This window comes from Eublepharis macularius, chromosome 18, assembly GCF_028583425.1.
Source record: "Eublepharis macularius isolate TG4126 chromosome 18, MPM_Emac_v1.0, whole genome shotgun sequence".
NCBI classification, from domain to species: Eukaryota; Metazoa; Chordata; class Lepidosauria; order Squamata; family Eublepharidae; genus Eublepharis; species Eublepharis macularius.
Genome location: NC_072807.1, coordinates 21,464,097 through 21,488,848, shown reverse-complemented (window position 1 = coordinate 21,488,848; position 24,752 = coordinate 21,464,097). Strand labels below are relative to the sequence as shown.

At 43.4% G+C, this 24,752-nt stretch overlaps 1 protein-coding gene across 1 annotated transcript in view; it reads left to right on the top strand.

Moving 5' to 3' along the window:
• The window catches only part of CHSY1 (chondroitin sulfate synthase 1), a 95,144-nt gene extending 83,950 nt beyond the window's left edge, over window positions 1-11,194 (top strand). Inside the window, exon 3 of the mRNA XM_055003109.1 lies at window positions 8,431-11,194. Coding sequence (XP_054859084.1) covers window positions 8,431-10,023 — 1,593 coding nt within the window. The 3' untranslated portion in view covers window positions 10,024-11,194. The remainder of the gene's footprint in view (window positions 1-8,430) is intronic.
• The last annotated feature ends 13,558 nt before the right edge of the window (window positions 11,195-24,752 follow it).

Genomic DNA, 24,752 nt, shown 5'->3' with positions numbered 1-24,752 from the left:
TCACCCTTTGTGTAAAGTAGTATTTTCTTCTATCTGTTCTAACCCGACTGCTCAATAATTTCATAGAGTGCCCACGAGTTCTTGTATTGTGAGAAAGGGAGAAAAACACATCTTTCTCGACCTTCTCTAACCCGTGCATTATCTTGTAAACCTCTATCATGTCTCCCCTCAGTCGTCTTTTCTCCAGGCTAAAGAGCCCCAAGCGCCTCAATCTTTCCTCATAGGGAAAGTGTTCCAACCCTTTAATCATTTTAGTTGCCCTTCTCTGTACTTTTTCCAGTGCTATGATATCTTTTTTAAGGTGTGGCGACCAGAACTGTACACAGTACTCCAAATGAGGCCTCACCATCGATTTATAGAGAGGCATTATGATACCGGCTGATTTGTTTTCAATCCCTTTCCTAATAACCCCTAGCATAGCATTGATGAGTGTTCTCCCACTATATCAGGAGATCTGGTAACTCTGTCTGCAACACACGCTGGTTCCATAGTATGCTCAGCTGGTGAGGCCACGCAGAAAGACTTGTGTGGATGAAGAGTGTTTGAAAATTGCTGCATTGGGATAAAACTCTTCATTCTGCATCAGTGTAGGAGGTTTTATTGTTTTTTGTTTGGACTTCTGTGTTAAAATAGAAGCTTTGCTGCATTAAGAGTGGGGCAGTTCTTTTATATGTGCTGTTTGGAGAAGTGTGTCCTTGAAAAATTGTAGGACTGGCAAACTCATTGTGCGAGGAAAGCTGCAGTAACAAGTCAGTCATGCAAAAAAACATGCACATCACTGTTGGTGGTGTACATTCCCCATTGTTGAATAATTTCTGCTGGTGTTTGGGTGGTTAAATGGTGTGTTTATGGGTAACTTGGAATAAAAACCCCAGTGCGCCTTGCAATAAAAGAAAACTTCTGAAACCCCAGAGCTTCTGAAACCCCAGAGAGACAGACACACTTGTTTTTTTCTTTCCCTGCATCTCTGTGATTCTCTCCACATGAGACATCTGACCCGTGAAGAACACGTGTCGGGAGATGCAATGTTAGCTGGGAAGGGTAGTTTAAAAAGAAAGAGCCGGCGGCAGGGCAAAGGCTTTACTATACACTGGAGCTGTGTGCAGGGGCTTTGAAATGCCAGAAGGGAAACTTCAGCCCAGTATAACTTCTCCAGGTCCAAGCCCGGGTCTGGAAGGCAGCTCTGGCCCATTTCCATTCCTCTCTGCCCTCTGGTTGCAATCCCATACAGTTTTAGACTGGAGATGTGAAATTGACAGAGCCTTCCAGGAGGCAAAGATGAAATTAATAAACCCTCTGAGGAGTGAACTCCCCTGGTTCTGTCTTTTTAAACTGTGCTCCTGGCTAACATTGCATCTCCCTACACTTGACGAACACTTGCCAAAGTGTCTTGTGTAGAGAGACTCTGTGTTAAATACTTCATTCTCTCTTAATACAAATCTTGAATCTTGGAGTTAACAGGATAATACAACTTGGGCTGTGTAAATGGTGCCAGTTTGTAGGACCACCTGAGAATCCTTGATTTTTTTAGCCCTGCTGGTTGCAAAACAATACATGCAGTTATGTGGGCAATGCCTTTTGAAATTTCACAGGAGTGGCTGAGAAATGGTTATCCATGGCTGTGTAGTCCTTTGCTCCTTTCTATGATAATACAGAGTAATTGTAAACGCCTGCAGTAAGCCATTGTGGTGTAGTGGTTAGGTTGTCGAGCTATGATCAGGAAGACTTGCATTCAAATCCCCTCTTGGGTTTGAAACTCACTGGGCTGGTCATTCTCTTGCAGCCTCCGCAGGGTTGTTGTGAGGATAAGCCGGAGGGTGAAATAAGCGCTATTTATGTTGCCCTGAACTTCTTGGAAGAACAGTGGGATTTAAAAAAAGATAAATAATTAAAGTCCATTGGTTTGCATAATTTCTACAAGTTGCCAAATTGCGTTTCTTATTGTAAAACGGGGTTTTACTGAATGGACCAACCCATGCTGCTAGTTGTGAGATAAAAATGTTTTCAAGAATGGAGAAGGATAGCTCTTTAGCAAGTCTTGAATAATTTTATTTACTTACTTCACTTACTGACTTACTGCCTTTCTCCAGTGGGGACTGGACAAGGCTTACATTGTTCTCCATTTTATCCTCACAACAACCTTTGGAGGTAGGTGGGGCTGAGACTGTGCGACTGGCCCAAGGTCAGCCAGTGAGCTTCCATGGCAGGGTGGGGATTCGAACCCAGGTCTCTCAGATCGAGTCCAACCCTCTAACCACTACCCCATGCTAGATCAGTATGTTACACCGTAACAAGTTGGTCCCCCACAACTGACCACCTGAGATGGTCACCCCTTTCCCGGTTCTCTCCTATGGATGTGCTGCCAGGAGAGAGTCCGCCTCTGTAGGTTGCAGTCCACTTCTTCCCACATGGGTCCCATTCAGCCCTTAACATGCTGTTATGACTGGAAAAAGGAAACTGTTTCCAAAGGGTCTACGAATAACCTTGCAACCCGGCGACGTTTCGTAACCGACTGTCAGTGGCTTGTTAGGATGCAGTTATGTAATCAACAAGTATGTCGTCTTTTCCTAATTTCCTGTTGGGGCTTTTTGCAGACTGTATCAACTGCTTATTGGAAACCGAGCTCCAGGCTGGATGGGTTTGATTCTGTGCACAGTCTCATCCTCTCTCTCTCTCTCTCTCTCTCTCTCTCTCTCTCTCTCTCTCTCTCTCTCTCTCTCTCTCTCTCTTAATGCAAACACTTTAATTTGGCATGATGGTTAATCATCTGTCCGTGCTGGTCCATGCTACAGTAACCTTTAGGCTACACAGACTGCATGGGGTCCGCCATCTGATTAAATCTGCTGCAATTTGGTGTCCAGTTTTTCTAGCAGTGGCTCCTGTGTTGCGGAATGCCTTTCCTGAATGTGTGCGGAAGGCTTCCAGTTCTCAGCTTCAGGAAACAGCGTGAGATGGAATTTTGCACAAGCATCCTTGGTTAGTTGCGTTGTGTTTTTCTGGCAGCGACTGGGGTTTTATGTTTTTTAAAAAACTGATGCAAGTTGGTACTGTTTTGGGCTAGAATTGTTCCCTGCTAAAAATAATACATGATGTTATTTCTCAGATAATGAATATAGCCTCATTTGGGGGAGAACCGTGCAGCACTCACATACATAACAACTCTTCCATCTCTGACGGCTAACTGGTTTTGTGGGCTGCTGCAGCAAACATTCTAGGTATGATCAGGGGTCATTTCGTAGAAAAAGAGCTGGAGGAACTCATTAGCATAGCTCAGTAGCATAACTCCTTAGCATATGCCATGCCCCTTGACATCACCGGAAGTATGTCATCGGCATGACTGATTTGCATATGCCACACCCCCTGACATCACCCATCCTGTCTGTTTTGGATCCAATCCTGGCCATTCAGGGCCAAAATTGGGCCCAAAATGGCAAAAAGGGGCTGAAAATGGCTAAAAAGGGGCCCAAAATGGTCAGGATTGGGCTGCTGCTGAGTGGAAGAGTGATCCACCACCCGTCAGAGGCCCTATCCGGGCTGTTTCGGCCCCAATCCAGGCTGAAACGGGCCCAAAATGGCCGAGAGTCAGGTGAGTGGGGCCACCTGACATGAGACCTCTTTGGAGAACTGCCAGAACTGCGTTCCTGCCCATTCCCCCTCGAAATGAGCCCTGAGTATGATGATTGGTTTAATGAGGTCTAGAAATTTATAGTGCAGACCTAAGCAGAGTTGCACCCTTCTAAACCCATTGACTTCAGTAAGAGGCTATAACTCTGCTTAGAATTGCAGGGCCAGTGACTTTCTAAGAAAAAAATACCTTGATGAGCTGGAAAAGTACTGCCTTCTCCATTAGAGAAGTATAACACAGTGGAATCTCTGTAGATTTCCTGACCTATATAGCCACTTCTTGTTTCTCATTGGCGGTGATTATTCCATCGAGGACACACCTACTGGGTGCTGTAAATATGTTTGGCGAAATGCTGGGTTGACTGTCGATGTTGAGCCTTTGAAAAAGTGTGTTACATGAAACGGGATTATAATGCTGGCAAATGCCCATTAGGCTCCGCCCATCTTCAATTAGACTCTAAGAATTGAGATCAATTCTGTCTTTCGTGGAGAAATACGATTTTACTTCTGCATAAGTTTTGTACATCTGAAAATACAAAAAGACAACAACTTTAATAATGTTGGACATATACTTACCGTTATATGATCGGCAGACCGTGTGAATATTGTATCCAGCAGTGTTGGATTCATTCATTGTTTACATATCATCCCTTCTGAGGAGTAACTTTGTATATTTATTATCTTTGTATATATGTATTTATAAATAGTATAGATATTGTATTTATTATTGGTATTACCAAGGCTTTTTTCTGAGAAAAGAGGTGGTGGAACTCAGGACCACACAAAGACATCACTTTGGGTCAGCTGGGGGAAGTTTTTTAAAGTTTAAATCGCCCTTGGTGAAAATGGTCACATGGCTGGTGGCCCCGCCCCCTGATCTCCAGACAGAGGGGAGTTGAGATTGCCCTCTGTGCCACATGGCACGGAGGACAATCTAAACTCCCCTCTGTCTGGAGATCAGGGGGTGGGGCCACCGGCCATGTGACCATTTTCAAGAGGTGCCAGAACTCCGTTCCACTGCATTCCAGCTGAAAAAAAACCCTGGATATTACACTGTTTGAGCATTCTTTGCTCTTTATAAAATATATTTATTCAATTTGTAGTAGAAATTGTCATCCTCCATATTAGCAGTAGTTCTTTGTCCACCGTCAGGTGGTCTTCCCCTTTCTTTTCCAGTGAGTGTTATGGAGGACCCCCCTTTGTTTTTGATTCAGGCTCCACCTTCAGACAATTAGGACCCTCCCTGGCTCCACCTGCTGGCCAGGCATTGTGAAAAATCCATTTCAAGCCCCTTTCTTGCCCAGTGGACACCTGATATTTTATTTAGTGACGTTTGCATCACGTCTCCTTGTCTGGAAGCGTCCAGCTGGCTGTGGCTTAGCTGGTGTTTAAATTCGTTTAGTCATAAATATTTATATCCGCCGGACTTAACTTGAGCCCTGATTTTTATCTCTTCCCATCAATATTGCATGGCTTTGAGATACCTGTGCTTCCCACTGCCGTTTCCTGATACCAGCAGAAGGCATTTGATAGGTCTTTGAATGGAGCGTAAAGCGCAGCTATGTTTCTTTAGGTATTTGAGACCACCTTCAGCGCATGTTCCTCTAACCCTCTTTAAAGCAGGAGACCATTTTAGAAGCCTATAATTGGCATGCTTCAGCTGGTGTGGAGCAATGCAGCTTGCCTTAGTGCTCAAGTACCTGCCTGGCACGCTGAAGGTTCCAGGTTCAATCCCCAGCATCTCCAATTGAAAGGCTTATAATAATAATAACATTCGATTTATGTACCGCCACTCAGTATGACTTAACACCCACTCAGAGCAGTTTACAAAGTATGTTGTTATTATCCCCACAACAAAACACTCTGTGAGGTGGGTGGGGCTGAGAGAGCTCTGGATAAGCTGTGACTGACCCAAGGTCACCCAGCTGGCTTCAAGCGGAAGAGTGGAGAATCAAACCCGGTTCTCCAGATTAGAGTCCCGCACTCTTAACCACTACACCAAACTGGCTCTCAGATAGTAGGTGATGGGAAAGACCTTCCTTTGTCTGAGACTCTGGAGAGCCACTGGCTGTCACAACAGACTATCCTGAGCTGGTTGGACCAATGGTCTGACTTGGTATAAGGCAGCATTATTTAGAGCAGTGATTCTCTGGGGGAAGAGCATATTTCTCTGCATGCAGAAGGTCTCAGAGTCAGAGCAGGGCACTTCCAGGGGTGTTCTTAGTGATCCTGGGGCCCTGGGAAGAAGTCAAGGATGGGGCTCCAGAATTTGTGGGACAGCGGATGGGGCAGCCTGTGCTCCCCTCCAGAAGATTGCCACCAGCTGCAGCTAGACATAGTATCTGCTCTAAGTTGGGCTGGGGAACCTGACCTGACTCATGGCAGATGTCACATTTAGTTGGGCCCATGTCACTTGCAACTCCAGATCCTTTGGAATCATTGCAGCGGGGGCTTCAGGGCAGCCCCACTGCCCCATGGCTGATTGTTGTCCTGCCTGAGTGAAGTTGCTTCCCTCCACTTGTGGCAGTTTCAGGGCAATGGCCGAGGCAGCTGGCTGCATGTCACTTAACACTTACACCAGCACAGGGACAGAGTAGGCCGCAACGAGGTTAATAGACCAGTAGTCAGTCTTGTGTAAACCAGACTGATATGTTCAACTTTTTTTTTCTGAATTGACATTGGGGTTGTATTTTACATGTACATCCCAAAAGGTTCACTTTCGGAATATTTAAGAATTCTCCATCTGTGATTTTGTTTGAGTCGCTGATCTTGAGCATGTTTGGAAAGGGAGAAGATCAGGGATTTATGCAGAGCAGCAGTAGGCAGACTCTTTAGAAAACAAGTCATTCTGCTGTGTCTCTTTATCAAGCATGGTTGGTCTGGCCATATTCGATGCAGGGACAGGGCTGAATTTCCCCTTTCCGTCTTACAGCGGAGGCTGGGCTCGAGCATGCATAGATGCAGCTGGCTGCCTCCTCTTTGAGTGGTGATGACTCTGGACTTACGAGGACCGTTTAATGATTTTAATTGCACTATCTCCTAATACACTAGCAGTCGTTTTTCAGCACTTCTCTTGCAGCTTTTTGTTTAAAAGCTCGTCAGGACAAACCTGAGATTGCATAGCTTGGAGTAGAATTAGACAAAGTGCAACAAGTTGCTGCACCCTGAATGTTGCACCCTGCAAATGTGATTGTGACTGGCATTCGTGCAGAATGCTTTTATGATAACACAGATGAATATCAGCCCTAAGCAAAGACACGGAAGCCACACAAACCCTCTTGTCAGTTCTCTTATGATGCCTTTCTCAGTACTTCCTGTAAATTTGTAAGTTGTTTAGCTAAACTTTGTGTTAGTTTGCTTAACTTGTTTGTATGACTAAGACTCCAGTTGTTCTCCATTTGCCACGGGCAAGAAGAAAACGATATGATGATTAGACAGCTTTGAAAAAGGATTAACAGTCATGGAGGATAGGTCTATCAGTGATGACTAGCATAACAACAACATTCGATTTATATACCCCCCTTGAGGACAACTTAACACTCACTCAGAGCAGTTTACAAAGTATGTTATTATTATCCCCACAACAATCACCCTGTGAGGTGGGTGGGGCTGAGAGAGCTCTGAGAAGCTGTGACTGACCCAAGGCCACCCAGCTGTCTTCAAGTGGAGGAGTGGGGAATCAAACCCGGCTCTCCAGATTAGAGTCCTGTGCTCTTAACTACTACACCAAACTGGCTCACATGGTAACTAAAGGGAACCTCCACATTCAGAAACAGTAAACCTCTGAATACCAGTGCCAGGAGGCAATATCAGAGGAAGACTTCGGCCTCTGTGCCCTGTCGTTGACCCTCCATAGTAACTGGTTGGCCACTCTGTGGGACAGGATGCTAGAGTAGATGGACTGCTAGTCTGATCTAGTAGAACGCTTCTTATGATCCAGAGGAAATATTTTGCATTTAGATTCTTGAAAAATGATTTCATAATAGGGACAAGCAGTGGCTCAGTGTTTTCAAAGGATGTTGTATTTTGCATCTCTGTGTGAATCCCTGCTGGCCCGTCTCTTTCCAAAGCATCTGCTTTGGACATAAATGGTACCAGGTTCAATCCTCAGTATCTACAGTTAAAAGAACCAGGTCATAGGCAATGTGAAAACCTCAGTCTGAGACCCTGAAGAGCTGCTGCCGGTCAGAGCAGGCAATGCTAACCTTGATAGACTGAGGGTCAGACTCAGTAGAAGGGGTAGGGTCATGCAGGGCTTTTTTTCTGGGAAAAGAGGTGGTGGAACTCAGTGGGTTGCCCTCAGAGAAAATGGTCACATGGCTGGTGGCCCCACCTCCTGATCTCCAGATAGAGGGGAGTTTAGATTGCCCTCTGCGCCGCTTAGCAGCACGGAGGGCAATCTAAACTCCCCTCTGTCTGGAGATCAGGGGGTGGGGCCACCAGCCATGTGACCATTTTCAAGAGGTTCTGGAACTCCATTCCTCCGCGTTCCCCCTGAAAAAAACCCTGGGGTCATGTATGATAGGCTTCTTCTAGAGTTTCTTGAGGGTAGTCTCTTGATACTCTCGTTTCGACCGGGTTGTGATAATATCTAATCTGAGATTTTTTTTCCACACTGTTCTGCAATCCATTATCCTCTTTAGCGTAATGGCTGATATTGCTAAAAACCTGAGCCTGAAGGCAGAGAAGAACTTATCCCAAAGAGCTTCTATTTATGCAAACAATGTGTGGGATGATAGGAGCTAGGAGCCACGATCACATAGTAACATTCTTTTCTTTCCCCTTCTCTTTTTATTTTTCTCTTAGATGCAACAGCTGTTTTACGAAAACTATGAGCAGAACAAAAAAGGTTACATCAAAGACCTTCGCAATAGCAAGATCCACCGAGCAATCACCTTACACCCCAACAAGAGCCCACCCTACCAGTATAGACTCCACAGTTACATGCTGAGTCGCAAAATAGCAGAGCTGCGTTATAGGACCATACAGTTGCACCGAGAGATTGTCCTGATGAGTAAATATAGCAACACAGAAGTCCACAAAGATGACCTTCAACTGGGGATGGCACCCTCCTTCATGCGCTTTCAGCCGCACCAGCGCGAAGAGGTTTTGGAGTGGGAATTCCTTACTGGAAAGTATCTTTATTCTGCCATGGATGGACAGCCACCTCGTCGAGGGATGGATTCTTCCCAGCGTGAGGCATTGGATGACATCGTTATGCAAGTCATGGAGATGATCAATGCCAACGCCAAGACCAGAGGGCGGATCATTGACTTCAAAGAGATACAGTACGGTTATCGCAGAGTCAACCCAATGTACGGGGCGGAATACGTTCTTGACTTATTGCTCTTGTACAAGAAGCACAAGGGAAAGAAAATGACTGTTCCTGTCAGAAGGCATGCATACTTGCAACAGACCTTCAGCAAAGTCCACTTTATGGAGGATGAAGAGATGGATGCCAAAGAATTGGCGAGTAAAATCAACCAGGATTCAGGCTCCTTATCCTTTCTGTCCAATTCTCTAAAGATGTTCGTCCCGTTCCAGTTGAGTAAGTCGAAAGCGGAGAAGAAGGAACCCAAAGACAAGAAGATCAACATCTTGATTCCTCTTTCTGGGCGCTTTGATATGTTTGCTCGATTCATGTTGAATTTTGAAAAGACCTGCCTCATTCCAAATCAGAACGTCAAACTAGTTGTCCTGCTTTTCAATTCAGACTCAAATCCTGACAAGACAAGGCAAATTGAACTGATGAGAGATTATCGCATGAAGTACCCCAAGGCGGACATGCAGATCTTGCCTGTATCTGGTGAATTTTCTCGAGCTCTGGCCTTGGAAGTTGGATCCTCCCAGTTTAACAACAATTCGTTGCTGTTCTTCTGTGATGTTGACTTGGTGTTTACAGCAGACTTTCTCCAGCGATGTAGAGCGAACACAGTTTTGGGTCAACAGATTTATTTCCCCATCATCTTTAGCCAGTATGATCCAAAGATTGTTTACAGTGGGAAAGTCCCCAGTGATAATCATTTTGCCTTCACCCAGAAAACGGGCTTCTGGAGGAACTATGGTTTTGGAATTGCATGTATTTTCAAGGGCGATCTCCTTCGAGCAGGAGGCTTTGACGTTTCTATCCAAGGTTGGGGACTGGAGGATGTGGACTTGTTCAACAAAGTTATTCAGGCTGGCCTAAAAACATTCCGGAGCCAAGAAGTTGGCGTAGTTCACGTGCATCATCCTGTCTTCTGTGACCCTAACCTTGATCCAAAACAGTATAAAATGTGTTTGGGATCCAAAGCATCAACTTATGGGTCCACGCAACAGTTGGCTGAGTTGTGGCTTCAGAAAAATGAGCCAAGCTTTGGGAAAAGCAGCAATTCAAACGGTTCTCTGAGGACAGCCTAATATCCAGCTATGCTGGAGGGAAAAAAAAAAACACTACCTGTTGCATTTTTTAAGTAAAATAAATTGCCCTAATTTATTTTTTTGCAAAACGTTTTTGATAGTTGGTTTTTTAAAAAATAAAAACAGAACAACCGCACAAGGGTATATTTTACAAACCATTGTTTTCTTACAAGGACCTTCTGAGCGCTTTTTCTGAACAAAACTTTTTGCCTTTTGGAACACATATCAGTGGCTGAGTATTATGACTTACCTGGTTCCAGCAACTTGAAATAATACCCTTTATTTTTATTTTTTTTTCCTGATAAGCAGACTTTTTTAAATAAAAGGAAAACTCCCCCAACTCCACTCCACAGCCCGTTAGATTGCTCATTTAGCTGATCGGGTTTCTTCCAGTAGGAATCTAATGTAAAGTGGCAAAAGTGATTCATTTAAAATTTTCCCTCTTGGGATTGTTACAGAATAAATGGATTCTTCTTTTTCTTTTTTTTAAAAAATGAGAAGTGTTAGAACAAAGAAATCCATGTGGCAGTATTTGTTAATTTGCTTATAAGAGAGTTGTCATTTGGTTGGTATTTCGATCTTAGGATATACCATTCAGCTGTTTGTATTTTGGGCAACTGGGAAAATGGGGCAAGGAAGGGGGAAATTGAGCACATTTTTTTACTGTGTTAGTCTTTTGTAAAAATAATGATAATAATAAACCTGTCTTTTCTTACTTGGTCCCTATGTGGATCTAATGTTGCAAACTTCATAGCAAACACTGTGTTTTCTGAATTTAATCTGTGTAGATGAAAAAGAGCAAAATTTTAGCTAGTAGAGAGAAATTTCTTTGCTGTAAAAACCAACAAACTGAAGACCTAGACACCCCAAATGGAATGTGTTGGGGGGGAAAACATTCAGGGTTTTGTTTCCCCCAACTAGTTACAGTATTTGGATTGGGAACAATTTATTACTTTTTTTCTCCTTTTTTGCTTACCTGGCTTGTTTTTTCCCCTTTTCTTTATAAGATAGGTTTTTAATTTATTTAATATCCTTTATTTTAGCTTCCTGTCTTTTATTTTTAAAAAACTGATAGTCATTAATATTTATATATCTTAGGAATGTATTGCATTTTCTTACTGTTAAAGGTAGTGTAAATCTTCTTACTTTGCAGTAAACTGATCTCCAAAGATTTCTTTCGAAAGCTTTCTTTTTTCCCCCCTCAGATATTTCTTTTAAAGAAAAAAACCCGAGCGACTGGAATCTTAGTCTGCGGCCTGTTTTTCACTGAGGTGATAAGGCTGGCCTGTATCTGTGCTGTACCACTTCAGTCTGCAGGTGCAGGATCCTATTCTTTGAATGCTCCTCCATACAAAACATTCCCTCCATATAGAAGATTAGGACATGAGGGGAAAGACACTCCTGATCTGCTAGTTTGTTACATGCGAGTATTTCTTTTTTTCTGTGAAGAAAGATTCCATCATGCAAGCAATTAGAGGTAGGCACAAACCATGAAAAAGACAAACTGTGTGGTTTGTGGTTCTTCACGTTTCACGAACTATGAACCATGAAATTTTATGAACTTGCCCCAGTTCGTGAACTGGTTCATTTGGTTTGTGAAAATGTCACTTCCAGGGCAGCAGAAGGTCACTTCCAGGGCTGCAGAAAGCCCATCCCCCCGTTGCCTAGGAAGCTGATTGATCGATGCCAGGCTGTCTGCAGTTACGAACCAAAGGAACTGGCCTAAAAGTTCGTGACAGTTCGTCAGAAATGGGCTCTGATGAACCACCGGTTTGCGAAACACGAACTGGCTCAGTTTGTGACGAATTTTGGTTCGTATTTCGGTTCGTGCTCTACAAGCAACCATTAGGTACAGATATTCAACCCATTTGCAGCTTAACCTTCTCAGTAAGAATTATAATACTGTTTTTGATGCCCCAAGATGAGCTTCAGGTTGAGGAAAGGGAATAGAAAGTGGTGCTGGGGCGAGACATATGTATACACCATTACAAAATTTAAGTGCCTTGAATCAAACACCTTTAAGCTACACTGGAACTTGTGCGGTCAAATCACAGTCCTATCATGTCATCCAACCATTTGTACCTATCTTTTTTTCAAAAGAAAAATAAAATGAGTGAACCGTCTATTTTTCTGCTGCAGTACCGCACTGTCTCCTTATTGCTGATTGTGCTTCCACAGACTAAACTTACAGAAGTGAAGGTGTCAAAAGAGCTGCTGATGTGTAGTGTCCTGACTGCAGGCAAGCATGTCAGTAGCCAATCTCCTGATCACCGGTGGCGAGTAAAGAACATTTCCAAGCAACCAAACAGAATTTTTTAAAAAGATGCGAGTTGATGTTTGTGTTGTTGTTCTTTGTCACACACATCTAAAATAGGTCTCTCTGGGAACATTAACAACGACCTGACCGTAGCTGACTAAAATACATCCAACTTTTGGGAACTGGAAAAGCAAATATGCTATAATGAATCTCATTACCTTAAACATAAATTTTCACTTCCTATTTTGTACAGCAGCATGCAGATATCAGCCAAAAGGCACACACATCCCAAGGGTCATGTGACAGTTGAGAAATCTTACTGTTTGCCCAGATTTTAAATTGGGTGCAGACACGCAATGAAAATTCTCTTGGCAGAATATTACAGCAGATCAGCAATCCTGGGAAAAAAGACCCCAATCTAAGTGGCAGCTAGATTGGCCAAAGTTGTGACCCCAAGATGATGCAAGTTCATGTATATATTCATTTTTTTTCTATAGTCAAGTCACAGCCAACTTATAGCAATGCTGTAGGGTTTTCAAGGGAAAAGATGTTCATCAAAGATGGTTTGCCCTTGCCTGCCCCTGGCCTTCCTTGGTCATCTCCCATCCAAATATTGACCATGGATAACCCTGCTTAGCTTCTAAGATCTGATGACATCAGGCTAGCCTGGGCCATCCAGGACAGGGCATATATTCATGTTCCCCTCAGAAAACAAAATTCCCTTTACTCAATAAAAAAAGTTCAAGATGGGTAGCCATGTTAGTCTGTCTGTAGCAGTAAAAAAGAGCAAGAGTCCACTAGCACCTATAAGACCAAAATTTGTGGTACAGTATGAGCTTTCGTGAGTCACAGCTCACTACTGTGAACAAAGGCTACACAGCCTGGCTAGTCTTATAGGTGCTACTGGACTCTTGCTCTTTTCTACTCAATAAAAAAGTGAATTTATGAGGAGAGAGCATTCTTCCTAGCCTTCAGTCAGATGTGGAAAAAGTTGTGTGTGTAAACTAGGAAAGACACAAAAGACATGATAAATCAGAAAAAAATCTACTGTCAAGTTTATTATGAATAAAGTGGTTGGTTTGAGTTCCTTTGGATTTCACATCAGTTGACTACTTCCACACAATTGAAATCTGGCATTGTGGTTCAGATCCAACATTGTGCAAAATGGTGGTTTAATTAAGCTGTTGTTAGTGCGATTGTGTGCATGCAGGCCACTGTATATACTATGGTTCATCAGGACTTGAGGTTGGTTTCTTAGCCACACTTTGTTCACAGAGGGAAGAAAATGAAGCTAGTGATTGTGGAGGCAAACCAGGACTTGAATGATTGCCTAGGATTGGAATCCTACTTTCACAAGCTATCCATAGTTAAAATAAACTCTGTTTTTTGCATTAAAAAGTCTGAACAAGCCTGAGTCAGAGCAGTCCAAAGGATGTAATGATGGCTGCTTCGATCCATAAACTGGAGGCTTTTAACAACATTTGAGGCATGTTTTGATGGAGAAAGAGGCAGTAAAATGAAAATTGGGATCATCATAGCCTGCCAACAGCATCTAGAAGGGAGGAGAACTGATGAGTCAGCTTATATGCAGAAGAAGGGTCAAGGGAAAGGGTAAGTTCTGGTAGGTCCTTACAGGAAGGGCAGGATTAAAATGTCCTAGATAGATGACTAGTTGTTGATGTAGGATGAAGGAAGGAGAGTGTTTGGGAGAATCAAAAGTGACCCCCCACATTTCAAGCTCTGGCCGCCCAATGAGGAGAGAAGTTCAGGTTCTTGCAGTGTTAAGCTGTTGCATGTATACCCCGCAAGGCCATTCTAGATACCAGAGAAGATATATTTAATTGTGTTGCCTTTTCAATAACTGGATGGTGTAAAGGTCCCATATGACCAATAGCTTTTGATGAGGGACTGGGATAAGAGCGAATGCTGTTTGTTTTCTGAGTCAAAGGATGGAAAAAAAATAATTTCATGGACTTGCCATTGCCAAGCAGTGGGGGGTGGGTGGGTGCTGATGTCATGGCCGGAAGAGGGGGGGGCACCCAGCCCTCAAGCATCTTGGCTGGGGAGAGATTGGCTACCCAGACTCCAAAAGTTGGTCTTTGCTGTTTTAGTCTTACTTATTTTTCTTCGTCAGCCCTCTTAAGGGAAATATTTACTGTTCTGCAGATGTGGAAATGCTTCATATGACATCAGGGGTGGCCTGCTAACAGTTGCCAAAGCAGGCTGCAGTTTGAACCCCAGGGCATAACATGATAATCGCCAGGGGCATAAAAATGTGATGTAGTTGTGAATGTTCTGTAGGATTAAGGAATGTGCAATGGTTTCCTTTGTTCATCTGATGGGATACATTTTTCAGGAGTCCCCAACCTTGTTGAGCTTCTGGGTGCTTTTGGAATGTTATGATCGGGTAGTGGGCAATGCTTCAAAATGGCGGCCACAAGGATGGGACCAATCACAAAATGGCTGCCATTGGATTCTAGGCTATTCAGATGTTCGTGTCATCTTGGGCTGGGGTCACCCAAGCTGATAGTCCAAGTGCTAACATGAAGCCAAACGAGCATTCAAGATTCAAAAGCCAGGTCCAGTCCGTAGTCAGATCACAAGGTATACACCAGGGGTGTGTCCAGAGTCCAAAAGCCCAGTCCAGCCCAGTCCAGTCCAGTCCATAGGTCAAAGCACAAGAGTATCAAGTCAAGGTGCAGACAAGAACAAGATGCAAGGTTCGAGGAAGTAGTCTCAGGTAATCAATACATTGCTTCCACACCTGGCAGTTTCTCCAGACTGGCTTTTATAGCCAGGCATGGTTTTCAGCCCGCTGCTGGGGCTCCATCCTGACATTACTCATCATCTTTTTCCAGCAGCTGGCGTTGGCTCAGGAGACTAGCACTGTGCTGTCTCTCCTGCAGTTTCAATCTTTGGCGTTGTCTGCAGCATTTTTTGGGCATGGGTGAACCTGGGGGAGTGGAGGCCCTTGGCTGGGCTGCACCTGCAGCCTTGGACATCCCTGGCTGAGCTGCCCCTGTGGTATTGGGGCCAGAGGGTGCTGCTGGTGCCTGTGCCTCAGCTGCTGGCTGTGAGCTCTGATCATTCAACAGCTGTTGTTCCTGATCACCAGCTTCTGCTGAGTCAGGGCTAGGGCTGGTTACACAGAACTCTTCTTCTCCTGAGGAGCCCTGGCTGGCTACATGAGGCTTCTCTCCTCTGGAGGAGACCTCACCCTCACTGAGTCCAGACTGGGCCACAACAGTTGGGAACTTCCAAACCAAGACAGCAGTTTCTGAGCAGGTGTATTCTCCCCACAAGTGATGCCCCTTATGAAGGACCTCTAGCTCCATTCAGGTGAAAAACAAAAAACCAAGATTAGCACTTTGGGCAAGAAGCACCAGGAAACACATTGGTGGGCAACATGGCACCTCCGGACAACACAATGAGGAGGATTGCCGGACTAAAACTGGAAGATCTTGGTGGCTTATTGAACATTTAACCACAGATGTTGGGAAATTTCTGAATAGAATTGAGATAGGGGTGAATATCTTTCTTTTCAGCTCCAAAACTTAGGATGCTGCCTTATGCTGAGTTAACTACACAACAACAACCTTATAAGAACTCAGACCCACAGCTAGAGCAATAGTTCATACAAGTGCTACAATATTACAGACCTTAAAATATAAATATAAAGTGCTAGTGCTAAAGTGCCTACTAATTATATTGCAATAATGCAATAATATTACAGACCTTAAAATATAAATATAAAGTGCTAGTGCTAAAGTGCCTACTAATTATATTGCAATAATACAATTACTAGGCACTTTAGCTCTAGCACTTTATATTTTAAGGTCTGTAATATTGTAGCACTTGTATGAATTATTGCTCCAACTGTGAGTATGAGTTCTTAAAAGGTTGTTGTTGTGTATTAAGAAGCTCCACTGTGGACCTAAGTTGTTGTGGATTATGATTAAATATCTTATATTTGTACCTTGATTGACATATTAATTTTTATTAGTAAGTTTACACAGGATTGTCTCTGCTTTTGTAGTTTCTTACGGTGTTACTCTCTGTATTGTGATATTATGCTGGGTTAAGGTATTGTTCAGGTCAGCAAGCACTACAGCAGCTGTTGCAGGTCTCTGATTGAGAAAGGTCTATCTCAGTACCTGCTTCCTGAGATTCTTTAACTGGAGCGAGCAGGGCTTGATCCTGGGACCTTCTCCTTCAAATCATGAGCTGTACCTTTGTGCCACAAGATGCTGAAGATGAACCATTGGGTCAAATATTGGAGAGGATATGTCTTTTTTAAATCAGGTAATCCATCATCATTTCTGCCCATTTTATTTCTGTGTTGTTGCTGCAAAATTCAATAATCAATTTGTTTCTGACACTTCTTGCCAGATCAGTAAATACCCTTTGTGGGGTAAAAGGATTGCTTTGACCTAATCTTGTGAGCAGACGCAGTGAAGCGGCTGGTTACAGGACCTGTCGTAAGAGACCCATGGTGCAAACACACAAGCTTGCCCACCTCTTGCATTCCACACAAGGATTCAGACTTAAGCTTTTGTTTTGGCACAATGTCAGTAGTTTGTCCAGATGTATGAAATCTCTTAGAAAAGCTCTTCCATTCAGTGTTGCCTTTGTTGGGCCAGAGAAGGATTCGGGAGAGTCAAAACTCTTAGGTCCTGACTGGCCCATAAAACCTGCTTCCCACCCACAGATGAGCAGCTACAGTGGGAAGTTATATTGTGAAATGCATTTACAACCTTTTTCCTGTCCCATTCTTGTCAACAACTCTGGGGACTCTGTTAACTGCAAAAGCAAGTGTCTTTTTATTGATTGCTTGGCAAAGAACTTTAGTGGTTGATGATGCAACCAATTCCCAAACCAAGTGCTGGAGAACGTGTGGTGCCAAGAGAACTCTTTGTGTGTGTGTGTGTTCGAAAGAGAAAGGAAGTCTGCCATGAACATTAAATACTCATCCATTGAGGAGATTGCTCATTGAATCTCTGCACAATTTTGTGTTCCTTCTCAATCAGCCTCCACTGGGTTATGTGGGTGGGTGGGTGCGATTCTGCCATGCCTCTGCGTCAAGTGTGATTGGATCATAAAATAATTCTCTTGTGTTGCTGCAGAAGGGGGAATCTGCCACCAAGGGAGGTTAACTGTTGTGTCTCTGCTGTAGTCACCATTCCAATTGGGAGGCATGCCCAGTACTAGTGATGCGTGCCGAAACATGGGAGGATGAGCGTTAAGTTAGTGATTCCTTTTTTAAACTCCCAAGATAAAACAAAGAGTGGAGCAAAATGATAATTTGGGGGGGGGAGTGTGCCTCAATTATCAGAATTTAGGGAAATGCTATTTTAGAGCATAGGATCTGCATTGCCCATATTTCCATAATAATATGGAGCCGTACCATTTTGTCCATCATGGTCTGTGCTGTCTCTACTCAGACCAGCAGAGGCTGTCTAGGGTCTTGGGCAGAGGCCTTTCCCATCACCAGGTACTTGATCCTTTTAAAGTGGAAGGGCTGGGGGACCGAACCTGGGGCCATCTGCATGCAAAGCAAGTGCTCCATCACTGATCCACAGTTCTACCTGGTATGTGTAGTAAGCCTGCCATCTATTTGCTTGGCTGTTCTGTATCGGCAGAAGAGCCATTGATTCTTGCACAAGACCAGATGAAATGGCTTTCTTGGTGCCTGCATCAGAGTAGCAGAAAACACTTCTTTTGGTGGTTCTATGGTTAGTGTGTTGGACAGGGGGGAGGCCCAGGTTCAAATCCCCACATGGCTCTTCTAGACATGAAGGCATCCCTGTGTTTGCCAGGCAGCCAGGGCAGAGACGGGGGTGTCTCCATTGCACAGCAAGCACCGCCCCTCAACTCAGCTGTTGCCAGGGCACCCCACCCCTGCACCATTTTCAAACCTCAGCTGGGAGGAGACTACCTGGGTTGCTGCCCAGCTGGACCACAATCACGGAGACTTTTAGGATCAGGCCATTTTGAAACCAGATTCAGGCCTTAAAACAGGAGCAAACACAGGGACACCATCACATCGAGTTAAGCCCTGGTTATTCTCAAAGTTCCCTGGACGGTCTTTGGTCTCTGTCAGCCTCGCCTACCTTGCAGATTTGCTGTGAGAGTGGAATGGAGAATGAATACACCACCCTGAGCTTTTTAGAAGACCGGAAAAGAAGTCTCAGAATCTTTTGAGAGTGTTTTAAGAATCTTTGTGGCAGCTACGACTTCAGCTTCTCTGAACCAGAGGAATTAGCCGTGTTAGTCTGTAGTAGCAAAATCTAAAAGAATCCAGTAGCACCTTTAAAACTAACCAACTTTACTGTAGCATAAGCTTTTGAGAATCACAGTTCTCTTCGTCAGATGCATCTCGAAAGCTTATGCGACAGTAAAGTTGGTTAGTCTTAAAGGTGCTACTGAACTCTTTTCGATTTAGCTTCTCTGAAGAGTGTGTTTTGTTACGTGAAGGAGCTGACGGGTGAATATAAAGAGGTTTTGGGGAAAGAAGTGGCCACCAAGTCTTAGCATGAAAATCAACTGAGACCAAAGTTGATTGGGATAACTGCAAGTAAAGTAATTTTAAGTAAAACTGCAAGATTTGAGTCTGGTAGCACCTTAAAAACCCAATAAGATTTCCAACTTACAAGCTTTTGAAGAGTCACGCTCCCTTCATCAGATGTGATGCTGATGCTCACTCATTTTAAATGGTCTCACCGGCAAGCAATTGAGCTCATCAAGATGAATGGGAACTTTCCAAGCTCAATACGAAAGCATGTGATTGTATGCAAAAGCCACCCCCCATGTAATGGGGTCTCAATTGACCAATGAGCTAATTCTGTATAATTTATTTATTGGGATATTTAAACCCCATTTTTATTTTTTTTTATTTTATTTATGTCTGCCTTTTTCAACTGAGCCTCAAGGTCCATTACATAGTGTGAGATTTGCACAGGCAGTATCAAAGGATGTTTTCATAAACAATGCCATAGGATAAATAAATGCAAGTTTACAAAGACATGACATTAGCAAAAATCCACTAGAAAACTTTTTTTTAATTTTTATTTTTATTGTAAAAAAGTTAAAAGATAGATCAAAAGAAAAAAAGAAAACATAACAAAAACACAACTAGAGAGAGCCAACATTGGCCTACATCAGTCTCCAAAGTAAAAAAAAAACAGTAAAAAGCATAATAAGCATATTGTCGATCCATTACAGTTCTTCACCTACTACACTTCCTCCTTTAATATCAATCAGCTTGTGGTCTAATTAATGTCTTCTTTCTATATCTCATCTTGATATGACAAATCCTTATTCTTAAAAATCAAAACCACAAATCATTAATTCATTTTTCTTTGTCTCGCAGATAAGTCCATAAAGGGTTTCCAATTTGCCATGAATATAGAGTGTTTTGTCTCTAATTAACGCTGTTAAGTTTGGCCATCTCTGCTAAGTCCAGCATCTTTCCAATACAACGTTGAAGAAATACTGAAATAGAGCATAAGCAATTCTAGGACTGACATTAGACGCAGTAGGGTCATACTTAAAGCAACAGATAGTACATAAGGCAACATAGTGATGAAGTCTGTCATCCTTTTCTCCTTAAAGGGGACATCATCCTTAAAGCAAGTGACATCATCCATAAAGCAAGTGACATCATCTTTCTTTTCCATTTTATCCTCACAACAACCCTCTAAGGTAGGCTATCTTGAGAGCGTGTGACTGCCCCAAAGTCACCACTGAGCTTTGATGGCAGATTGAGCATTCAAACCTCTGTCTCCCAGATCCTAGTGCCACACTCTGACAGCTATGCCATGCTGGCTTTTGTATGAGACTGTCCTCTTTGAACCCTCTTCCTTAGTCCTTATTAATGCTACGTGCCCTGAAAGAGAAATGGAGCCTCCATTTTCAGAGCAAATGGGAGCTTTTAGCCTTTGCACTGTGTTATGTCCTAGGTCCTGTTGGCTCCTGCTGGAAACAAGGTGGTTAATCTAAATGCATCTTTGGCCCGAGCCATTCTGACTACTCATGTTCTGCAATAACCCTAAGTAAACCAACCAGTTTTCCTAAGACATTGCAGTTTTCCAGATGGGTACCGTTGTCTGAGTCAATTTTCAACAATGGCCCAGTTTTATTATCCTTCCACCTTTCAGAGTGAAGGGCCCAAATAGAAGCAAAATGCAAGCAGTCCTCGCTGTAAACAACACACAAAGTCAGCATTCATATGCTCCCATATGCCAAGAACTTATGATGGGCTGGACAGGAAAAAAGGTAGTATCATTGGATCTTATGATTCTTGTGAGTTACTTGCGTTTAATATCAGGCTTGAGCTCCCCACCGCTCCTTTTTATTTTTGCAAACTTTAGAACAGCAATCTTATTTTCATGAAAAAATCAGCGAAGAATGAAAATAGGCAAAAGCCAATGGTGCAAACAGAGAAGAGTATTTATTATCCAAGTAAAAAACCCTACACATTTCATTATAAAGCTTCTGGGGAATCTGTGAGACTTTCTGATTTCTTACAGCAGGAATGCAACTGCATTGGATGTGTATGACAAGACTTAAAATTCTGCATCTGCGCTGTCTCATTTCTGGGCATAGGAGAACAGAATTCTGCAGCTGGTATTGAGCAAGTTTGCATAAAGTCAGACTAAATCATGCAAGCCAAGAGGAAGTTCGGAAGCCCCATCCCCTCTTGTTCGGCCAGCTCTTGGGCTCCTGAGATTTTATTATAAATTTGTCCCATGAGGATAGTTTCAGGTAGGTAGCTGTGTTGGTCTGCAGTAGAACAGCAGGATTTAAGTCCAGTGGCTCATTAGAGATCAACAAGATCAGGATGTAAACTTTTGACAGTCACAGCTCTCTTCTTCATAGTGGTTAAGTGGTTGTGTTGGGAACCAGTACTCTGCTGATTCAAATCCCACTACTGCCATATATTCCCCAGAGGACACTCCAATCAGGGGACAAACAGCTGTTGGTGGTCCCTGGCCGCAAGGAGGCCTGCCTAGCCTCGACTAGAACCAGGGCCTTTTTGGTCCTGGCTCCCACCTGGTGGAATGCTCTGTCTGCTGAAATCAGGGCCCGGCAGGACCTACTATCTTTTTGCTGGGCCTGCAAGACAGAGTTGTTCCGCCAGGCATATGGCTGAGGCTGGGCCTCCGCCGGCCTGGAAAAAAGGGGTATATAAATCTTAACTCTCCCTGTGAAGGCTGTCCACCATCCTGTTTTAAATGTGTTGTTTTAATTATAGTTTTAATATGTTGTTATCCGCCCTGAGCCCGCTCGTGGGGACGGCGGAATACACATTTGAAATAAATAAAATAAAAATAAATAATAAATAAGCTCAATAGGTGGCCTTGAGTAAGTCACTCCTTTCAGCTCCAGCTCCCCAGCTGTATTGTGGGGATAACAACAACAATAGCTTTGTTCACCTCTCTGAGTGGACACTAATCTGTCTAGAAGAGAGGTATATAAGTGTGTTCTTGTTATTCTAGTATCTGAAGAAGGGAACTTTGACTCTTGAAAGCGTATACCCTGAAAATCTTGATGGTCTCTGAGGTGCCACTGGACTCAAATCCTGCTGCTCTTCCCATGACTAACAAAATCAGGATAAATTATGTATATGTTTGCATGTTTACTTAGTCTGTATAATTCATTCAGAAACCATCTTTTATTGTCATGGATGGGGATTGGGGGGGTAACACATAAGAAAATGTGCATTTTTATTATAAGGTACTCTATTCTTGAGTGAAGATTCCAAACGTTTGTGTAGCTAAGGCATGTTGCTAGTCTACATAGAAGCGCTCTATTCCTTTAACTTCTTCCATATGGTATTCCCAAAAATCTTTTGTTTGTTTAACCTAAAACAAATTTCTTTCACGCATCTGACAAAATGGGGTCTGGTTCTTGACAGCTTTGGCCACGAATACATATTAAATCTTTAAGATCCTGCAAGGTTCTTGGTGGCCTGGTTGAAACAGACCCTCTGGAATTTGTCTCTGTTCTCATCAGTCACATTTTGGGCTATTTTGGTACGGTGATGGAGCAAGCAGAGGCAGTAGTCGGTCTGAAACCTGTGGTTAGGAATGTGGAATTCTTTAAACAAATTGTTTGCTCTAACAGTGAAGTAGATAATTAATTCTGAGTAACACACAAAAACATTCTCAATATTTTCTAAGAGCTGGATTATAAATCTACCATGATTGGATCCTAGGGCCAGGATTCTGGTGGAGGCTTTGTTAATTCACTGAGAAGCAGTGTGGAGTAGCGGTTAGAGTATCAGACTAAGATCTGGGGGTCCCAGGTTCAAATCTCCACACTGCCATGGAAGCTTGTCAGGTGATCTTGAGCTAATAACACACAGGGTTGTTATGATGATAGAAGTGGAGCAGGGAAGAACCGTGTATGCTGCCTTGGAGCTTCTTGTGGGAAGGAGCTAAATAAATAAATAAATTTTAAAAATAGCTCCTGAGCTATTTTAAGCATTGGGAGGGCTTGTATCATGGCAGGACTTATAGTAGTGTATCTGTGTGTGTGTGGGGGGGGGTGCTCTTGGAGAAATGGACCAGAGAAGGAAAAAGTTAACTCTTCTTCCTGATTCCCATGGCCCAATACAAAAATCCCTTCCCTATTGTTGATTTTTGCAGCTAAACTGCTTGTCTGAGGACCACGAACCCCAAGTTTCCCCTTGTCATTTGAAGCTGGAACTAACCTGAAGAGCAATTTGCTAAGCATTTGGGGCAGGGGGAAGGGTTGAAAGGTAAAATAGAGCATTCTTTGGGGATTTTGTGGTATCATGTGGGAAAGCTCCTGCTATCTTTTACTAAGCCAGTGGAAGCTGATAGAAACCTTTTTCCCCTGTCTATTGGGATCTGTTATGGAACACCTGTTTGCTGCAAAGGATGCTGGGATATGCATCAGGGTGCTCTCTTAGACCCACTTGCCACAAACAAAAGAAAGGTAAACTTCTTCCTGGTCTACTCCACTTCAGACTGTAGGTGGAACTCTCAAGACAGAATGTTAGATCATTTTCCCTGAACATAGAAATCTAACATATCAAGGGGGGGTGGGTACTTGTGCTTCGCCTCCTTGACACTTAAGGCCACAGTAGGCAAGATAATGGAAATTCATGATCCAACATGTCATATATATTTTTGATTAAAATTGAATCAGCACCATGCCTTGGTGGGGTGGGAGGAGAATCCACACCCAGAAACTGGATATTTCCATGAAATCTCAGTCGCATTGGAGAGCTACCCCAACCTCTTCTAGAGGCCTGTGAAACTTAACAGGAGTACTGAGGTTCTTCGGGACACAGTTCAAAAACAGCTGCCTTAAACAGCCACCTGCATACATGAAATGCCTTCATGTATGGGGTCAGCTGAGGATACGCTGGCATCCTGGAATCCAAATTTCCTGTCCTCTTCAAGCTAGATTTTTAAAAGATTAATTTCCTTTGTGATTTTTTTTTTCTCATACCAGAACAGAAATCAGGAAATCTGTGCTTGTTTTGTGTTTGCCTTTGCAAGGACGTGCCCTATGCCTTGCTAAGAATATGAGAATGGCCTCACTGGGTCAAACCAAGGATCCCTCTCTCTAAAAGGAGCCAGGCAGAAGCCTTCAGGCGCCTTTGCATAGAGTTTGAAGGAGAGGGCCCTTCTGTATCACCTAGCATCTGGTTTTCAGACATATGTTCAGGGCTTTTTTTCAGCAGGAACGCGGGGGAACGGAGTTCTGGCACCTCTTCAAAATGGTCACATGGCCGGTGGCCCCGCCCCCTGATCTCCAGACAGAGGAGAGTTTAGATTGCCCTCGGTGCCACTAGTGCGGAGGGCAATCTAACTCCTCTCTGTCTGGAGATCAGGGAGTGGGGCCACCAGCCATGTGACCATTTTCCCTGAGGGCGATTTAAACTTTAAAAATCTCCCCCCTTGTTCCAGCTGACCCAAAGTGACGTCATTGTGTGGTCCTGAGTTCCACCACCTCTTTTCCCAGAAAAAAAGCCTTGCATATGTTTAAGCATTGACCATGCCACAGAGGGAAAGAAGTTCTGTACACTTACGTTGTAAGGCAAGATCAGCTAATCTTTGCTAGTGAAGGCCCTAAAAGCTGCCATTGTGTGGCAGCTAAAGTAAGAAGCTAGAATCCGGCTTCATATTTTGCCTGTACTAGCAGTGTAATCCTAAGCAGTCAAGCCATTTTAAATCTTTTGCCAAAGAATGCAAACGTGCGATGCAGCTTTATACAGAATCAGACCATTGGTCTATTAAGGTCAGTATTGTTATGTTTCCTTTGGCAGCAGTTTTCCAGGGTCTCCGGTGGAGGTCTTTCACATGACCTTAAGACTCATCTTTCACACAATCCTTAGGACTAGAGATGCCAAGGACTGAACCTGGGACCTTCTGCATGCAAAGCAGATTCTCTACCACTGCGTCACAGCCCCTTCCCCATGGATTCTTGCTCTAAAACT